Consider the following 8,015-nt stretch of genomic DNA (forward strand, 5'->3'; position numbering starts at 1 on the left):
AATGGATTAAAAAACAAAAAAAATCCTCAGATTTCAGAAGACTCTTCAACCAGCTCAACACTTTGCAAGGTTCCTATGAGTCACGGCTAAAGGTCGTGAAGGAAGTGGTGAATGAGGCAGGCCGATTCAAGAGGCACTCCCTGGTGAAGCTCCTGTCCCAGTTCCTTGACTCAATGACCAACATGGAGAAGGGCTTGGCAACCCAGCCTAGCCTCAGGGTGAACGGACACAGTAGATAGATCTGCTCATCACTTTTTATTTTACAAGAACTAAATGTGAAACAGTACAATATTGTAAGGAATCAATATGTCATATACACATTTTTTGTGATATAATGAGGAGGACTGTAACTAAATTTAGATTGAAGTGTAGACCACATTGTAGACTATTTGTTTTATTTATTTTTTGTATTAATAATTTTTATATGCATATGTATTTTTTTCAAAGCAAATGGTAAGGCATGAAAACATTTTTTTGTGGGTTTATAGATTTTTTTTCTTTGAACAATTTTGTACTCAATTTTTTATGTGTAAACATCTAGTATGTATATATATATTTTTTCTTCTTTTTCTTCTTTTTTCTTATGGAAAAGGTTTGACTTTCACCAAGTGAAATTATATGTTTATGATTAGTAAACTTTAAATGTAAAAAGAGAGAAAATACAATTTTATATTTTTTATTATTTACATTTTTCAGTGTCTATGCTATCATCATTATACATTTTGTTAAATTTTCATGTTATTGTTATTATCACTTAAACATTAGAAATCCTTATGATGATTAAGTGAAAATCTGTGGAAATGCTCTTTGATCACACCCATAGGAACTTGCATTACAAGTTATTTTGTCGCTTGGAAGGCTGTTGAAAGTTCCCATTCATACATATCTGGAAGATTTTACTCAAGTCTTTGGATGCACTTGTAAAGAGTAAACAAGAAGGTAATTGAGAATTTATGCTAATCTCAGTTTAATAACTGCTATTTGTCCTTCTTTGCTATTTTCATTGTGTTGTATTTTTATATTCTATGTAATAATTATATTATTAGTAAGTCCTAATGTCTGTCACTCTTTACAAATTATGAATTTTTCCCCAACAAAACGCTGGAAAATAGACAGACATCACAGAGCATTGCTCATGCAAAGCTGTGCAGATTTTTACAATGTCATCAGTATCAGTCTGGTTTACTTCTTTGTACACACTATAAATGTTCTCTACAGTTAGGTTCCAACAAGAACGAAACAAGACCTTGCAAGCCTGAGGACTGTCTCTGACTTGAGCAAATGCAATGATTTAGTTTTGCACAAATAGTCTGTAAAATGGTCCTTAAAGTTGTTCCTGCTGTATAGTGTTTTTCTTTATTTTTGTTTTGTTATTTATTTGTTGAAATATTTTAACAGAAACCTCTAAAAGAGCCACTGTATTCTGTAACAGTGCAGTCATAACATATGTTGAGTGGATAAGGAGGCCAAGAAATTTATGTTTTTGAGAACAATTGCTTTGTGATGGTGGTGTAAATATTGTGTATATTTATATTTTATATACAGTATGCAAATACAGTTGATCCTCCAAAATGTGGCTTTATTACCAATCTCCTCAAGTTTAGGTTATTTTTTTCCAGTTGTTTTTCATATTGGATTTTTCAGGAATTTTAAATCGGCATTATTATTATTGAATTTTCACATTCTAATTTGAGAAAATATAATGTAGATTGAAACTGTTGCCATAATTTCTCTCAAAAGGAAATGTTGTTTTCATATCATGAGTCAGCCAGTGGTTCAATAATATTGACTAAGAATTTTTAAGAATTATCAAGTTGCAAAAACTATTTTAAGCAAAGAAAATTTACAAAAGAAAAATATTGACAGATTTCGGTTTCTATTATAGGGAAGGAATGTTGAGCTAAGAACCCTGATACTCTTCGTTTGAGGACCTGTATGTACAGGTAGTACAAAATAATTCAGCTGAGGCTTGTCAATCTGTATCAATATGAAGATTAATGATTACCAGTATAATTGTCTGTAAAGAGAAATTGACGAATTGAACTACATTCAATCGGATAATAGTAACATTGTAACAACCAATCATTTCCTTCATTTCCTGTTAGACATAGTGGTCTTTCATGTTGGATGCGTCTTGATACCATTTCTTGTTTGAATGTCCCCCGATCCCATGCCCATTGTTGTCGTGGGGGGCTTAGGACTAAGACCCAATGCTGGGGATCTCCCTAACTTGGGCCTCAGCCCTCGATTCGACTAATTTTGCATGGTCTTTTCCCCCTCCTGCTTTTTTGTTTCTGTCCTTTCTCCAAACCCTTCTATTAGAGTCTACTATCCACTTCCTAAGGTGTGAGAAAGGATGAAAGGATGACTTTGTACCAATCCTGAATGGCCTGAGGGAGCCATGTGCATGGTATTCCCCTGTTTTAGTTGTCTATCCTTTACACCTCAAAGGGACCTGACTGTTTCTTTCCCCAACATAGTCTAAGCTTACCAATGCCAGTAATGAAGATGTTATACCCTTCTTAGGGGCAATGAGGCTTGCCCCTTCATCAAATAGCCCCATTAATTAAAACTGTCCCGGTTTCCCGACCCCAGGGTCTTCTTTGACCATGACACTGAACACTGCAACTACTCAATCTCCAGGAGACATTCCTACTCTCTCAACTTCATCACCTCTACCCCCACAACCTTCATCATTAATCACTCCATCCTACTATTTTGCCTTATTGTCCACCTCTCCGTAATACTACCTTCCTCAACAATACTCCCTCTTGCATACGTCCCCGTCCTTCTACTACCCCCATCCCTACAAACATCTTAAATGCTTTATTTAGCCCAACCAAATGAGACCAATTTTTCATGATCCCCCTTGCAGCTCCTCTGAAAACACTCTTCTCTTTCAGCAGTACCTCCAAAAACAAGTAGGCAGTCTCTGTAGCCAACCCAGTCGTTCCCGTCTTGTCACAGTTACATCCGAAACCCAAGCTATAGCATTATCAACTGGAACTGAACTCTCTGGCAACCCCATTCCTGCAGAACCTCATCCAGCCCTTAATACTTGTACCAGAATGGTCTTCATCTCCCCAGCAAACTGCCCTATCTATAACAAAGATTCGTCATATTGTGGAGACTTACTCGCCTGCTTCACGGACTATGATGGACTATCAGTACAATGCTACTCCATTCCTCCTAGTCATCGTAAGAACCCTACCAACATTGCCAGAATTACTTTCCGTAGACATGACCTTCCCTTTAATGTTTACATTGGTGGAGAATCCCTCCCTGTCAATGTCTAAACTGTTGGCGTTAAGGAATTCCTGCCAAACACTGCCATTCCACAGACGGATGCCCCCTATGTGCCCAATCTGGTCATAACTGATCAAACTACTCTGCATAGTCACGCACATGTGGTAACTGTAGCAGCCCCCATAATGTATTTTATAGGGGCTGCCATACCTACAAAATGAGGTGGCAACTCTCAGATACAGACTTGGTCTCACTCTATGTGCAGACAGACAAGAAGCACGTCGATGAGCTTTTTCTTATACTCCATACTCCCTCCCAATACCTGGCTTTGTGTCAGTCACGAACGGCCTCCGGGAGCCATGGGCACGGTATTCCCTTGGTTAATTACCTGGCCCTTACCCCTTATGGAGACCCTGAAGGGCAAACCATTTTCCCCGTTTATTCAGGGTCACATGGCCAATAATGAAGATTCTTTACCCTTAACAGGGGTATTAAGGCTTGCCCCTTCATCCCATCCTTCCGATATTCAGCCTCCTAACACTAATACTCCCCACACATCTACTCTCTCCCAACACAACCCACCCCCTTCAACTCCAACTATAGGCACATTCTCCCTCCCTCCATCCCCTCTATCCTTTGCACTCCCTCCCGGATACACACGAGAATCACTCATGGCACAACAATGCCCTTCTCCAGATTCCCTACCTCCTAATATCCCTCCTTTACACCCCCTAGCTCCTTCCCCTGCAAATTCCCCAACACGTACTTGTGTTATCATTCGTAAATCAACTAGGATATAGCTCTCCTACATTGGAATATTCGCGGTTTCCGCTCTCATAGGTCAGACCTACGTCATATCCTTGCTTCTTATAATCCATCTATTATCTGCCTCCAAGAGACTTTCCTCACACACCCTCCAATTCCAATTCCCAATTACCATTTTATCTCTTCCCCACACTCCCTTTATGTCTCGTGTATACTTATCCATCATAAAACACCTTATGTCATACCTCCCATACAAACTTCTGTCCCGTGCACAGCTATTCGCATCTTTCTTCGCCGCTGGATCACAGTGATTTCAGTCTACTTCTCCCCATCCCATCCCATTGACTTTACTACCTTTGAGACTCTAATTTCCCAACTCCAACCACCTTTCCTCATAGTTGGTGATTTCAACTGCCGCCACACTCTGTGGGGTGACTCTACCACCAACTCCCGAGGCCGATCTCTAGAACGCTTCCTCTTCACAAATAACCTAATTATTCTTAATTCAGATCGCCCCACACACTTTGACATGCGCATACAATCCTTTTCATGCCTTGACCTCTCTCTATGCTCTCCTACTTTACATCTAGATTTCCATTGGTCAGTTCTAGACCACTTCCCCTATAGTGACCACTTCCCAATACTCCTTTCTCCTACTTCATATGTACCACTTCCTAATCCTCCACGCTGGTGCTTTGATAGAGCTGACTGGCATACTTTCACTTCACTCTCTACTATACCTATCCCTCCACCCCCTTACCGTCCATTTCAGATATGCTACATTGTTTTACAACCACGATCCTAAGAGCTGCCTATACAGCCATTCCTCGAACTTCAAAACCCTATACTTCTAAATGTGTTCCATGGTGGAATTCTGATTGCACCAAAGCGCTTCGCTTAAAACGAGCAGCCTGGAACAGCTATCGCTACAAACGAGGCACCCCTCACCAGCTATCAGCCCTTATTTCCTTTAAAAGAGCATCTGCCCATCTTCGCCGTACAATTAAAAACAGCAAAACAAATAGCTGGCAAAATTATGTTTCCTCATTTACATCTGCATCTATTTCAGCTGTTTGGCGACGGATCCATAAACTATCAGGCAAACATCCCCCCCATCCTGCACCCGTCCTCCATATTCGAGATATTCTCATCTCTGAGCCTGTCGAAGTAGCTAATGAACTGGGCAACTATTTCAGCCAGGTCAGTAGTGGCTCTCACCTTTCCCCATACTTTTCTTCCATTAAAACCATCAGGGAACACACCCCTATTTCCCTTCACCCTATCCTCTGATGAGTCCTATAATGCTCCTTTTTCTTCTTCTGAACTCAACGCTGCATTACAGTCGTGCCGCAACACTCATGAAGGCCCTGATGGTATTCACTATCGTATGCTCCGACACGCTCACATCTTCCTCTCTATCCTTCCTTTTAACTATTTTCATCCACATATGGACGTCAGGAAATTTTCCTTCTCATTGGCGAGATGCTCTTATCCTACCTTTCTTAAAACCCAATAAATCAGGTACCTTACCCCAAGATTACCGCCCCATAGCTCTAACTAGCTGCTTGTGCAAACTACTAGAACGAATGGTTAACTTCCGTTTAGTGTGGTACCTAGAATCTCATAATCTCCTTTCCCCTTCCCAGTTTGGTTTCCGACGTGCCCGAAGTACAGCAGACCTACTTGCCCATTTCGAGACATACATTACATCGGCATTTGCACGCCATGAATCCGTATTAGCCATATTCTTTGATCTAGAAAAAGCATATGACACCACATGGCGATACCATATCCTCCAACAATTGTCCTCCCTAGGTTTACGTGGAAACATGGGTGTTTTCATTAAATCCTTCCTTTCTAAACGTACTTTCCAGGTCAAGATTGCCTCTTCCACTTCATCCTTTCCTCAATTCGAAGGCGTCCCACAAGGAAGTGTACTTAGTACCACTTTATTTTCTTCTTGCTGTAAATGGCATAGTCTCAGTCCTACCACCAGGAGCCAGAGCATCACTATATGTTGATGGCTTAACCATCTATGCATCTGGCACATCCATACCAGATCTCTGTCAATTCCTTCAGTCTGCAATAACATCAGTAACTTCTTGGGCCACCAACCATGGCTTTCGCTTCTCTACCTCTAAATCTTTCCCCATCCTTTTCTCTCGCTCACGTACGGTCCCCAAACCCCCACTCTTCTTATATAATGCTCCACTCCAATACCGGTCTTCTGGCAAATTCCTAGGCGTTATATTTGATTCCAAATTGTCCTGGCGAGACCATATCTTGTACATCAAAGAAAAAGCTCAACGTCGCCTCCGAATCTTACAAACTCTTTCACATATCTCCTGGGGCTCAGATCGCAAAACTCTCATCCATCTTCATGTTACTTTGATTCTCTCCACTCTAGATTATGGATGCCATATCTACTCCTCTGCCTCAACCTCTCTTCTTGCTCACCTTGATACAGCCCACCACAGCGGTCTCCGCTTAGCCCTAGGCGCCTTCCGCTCCTCTCCAGTTGAGAGCCTATATACTGAATCAGGCATGCCGTCCCTCTCTCGACGTCGAGCCCTTCTCTCTCTCCGATGCTATGCTCGATGTCACCAATTTTCCCTTACCAAACTAACTATTCCACAATCCTTACTTCATACCTTTACCTCTTCTCCACGTTTACCAACTCCTCTCCCCGTACGCACAGATACCCTCCTCTCCCATTCCCCCTTCCCTCATCTCCGACCTCTCCCATTGTCTGTCCATTCCATTCCTCCATGGCTTATACCTAACCCCTGTATTTGCTCCTCAGTTTTCCCTGACCCACCAAAATCAGATATTCCTCCCTCTATCCTTCTCACTCATTTCCTTGACCATGTCTCCATTCATTCCTCCAGCATTCATGTTTACACTGACGGTTCCAAATCCATCTCAGGAGCTGGATTCGCAGTAACATTCCCAAATTGCACTTTCAAATACACCCTCCCTCCTGAATCTAGTGTCCTTACTACAGAACTATATGCACTCCTTTTTGCCTTAAGACGCATATATTCATCCACCTCTTCCTCTTTTACTATTTTTACTATCTCCCGTAATTCTTTAACCCTCATAAAGTCAATGCACTCGACCAATCCCCTTGTATGTAAGATCCAGAACTGGTTGTTCTATCTATCCACACGTCACAAATCTGTCAGTTGCTGGGTACCCAGCCATGTTGGAATCCCTGGCAATGAACAGGCAGATGTCCACATCACCTCAACAACGCTTCTCACATATTTCAGCTACAGATTACTACCCCCACTTTAAGACCTTCTTGTATACCCGATGGCAATCTTTTTGGTCAAGACTCCACAATAATAAATTACATACCGTAAAACCATCAATCTCCTCTTGGTCAGCTCCATTTCACAAAAACAGACGTTGGGAGACGGACCTCGCACGATTACGTATTGGCCACACTCGCCTAACACATGCCTATCTGATGTCACGCTCAGACCCGCCCCTATGTCCTCTATGTAACATCCCTCTTTCAGTCCCACACATTCTCTTGTCTTGTCCACGCTTTAATACAGCACGTACCTCTGCTTTTCCACACCTACCCTCCCTTCACCGACCTCCCAACATATCAGACATCCTTACAGAATCTCACAGCTTCTGCCTCGACAACCTGTTCTCCTTCCTCAGACACATAAATATCCTTCACTTGATCTAACTCCCAAATCTTTTCCCTCATCTTCAACCTCTCAACACTAATCTAGATAGTTGACACATAACAACTATCACCTGACATCCCCCTTTACTATACTTTCCTATAGTGCTATATGACCTTAGATGTCTAGCACATTTATCTTAACCATTAACCATTGCCCCTTCATCAACTAGCCTATCTGAATTTGATTTTAATGGTTTTCAGACCCCTGCCCCTCTTTTGGCCACGGTTCCAACCACTGATACTAATGCCTCCTCTTCGATGCTTACGAACAACTAACCATTCCAAAACAGTCACCCAGGTT

At 41.7% G+C, this 8,015-nt stretch overlaps 1 protein-coding gene across 1 annotated transcript in view; it reads left to right on the plus strand.

Annotated features, from left to right (window-relative positions):
• The window catches only part of LOC138865271 (integrator complex subunit 6-like), a 7,112-nt gene extending 5,540 nt beyond the window's left edge, over positions 1–1,572 (plus strand). The window contains exon 5 of the mRNA XM_070135222.1: positions 31–1,572. Within this exon, the coding sequence (XP_069991323.1) occupies positions 31–239 (209 nt within the window). The 3' untranslated portion in view covers positions 240–1,572. The remainder of the gene's footprint in view (positions 1–30) is intronic.
• The last annotated feature ends 6,443 nt before the right edge of the window (positions 1,573–8,015 follow it).

Source organism: Penaeus vannamei, chromosome 20, assembly GCF_042767895.1.
Source record: "Penaeus vannamei isolate JL-2024 chromosome 20, ASM4276789v1, whole genome shotgun sequence".
Taxonomy (NCBI): Eukaryota; Metazoa; Arthropoda; class Malacostraca; order Decapoda; family Penaeidae; genus Penaeus; species Penaeus vannamei.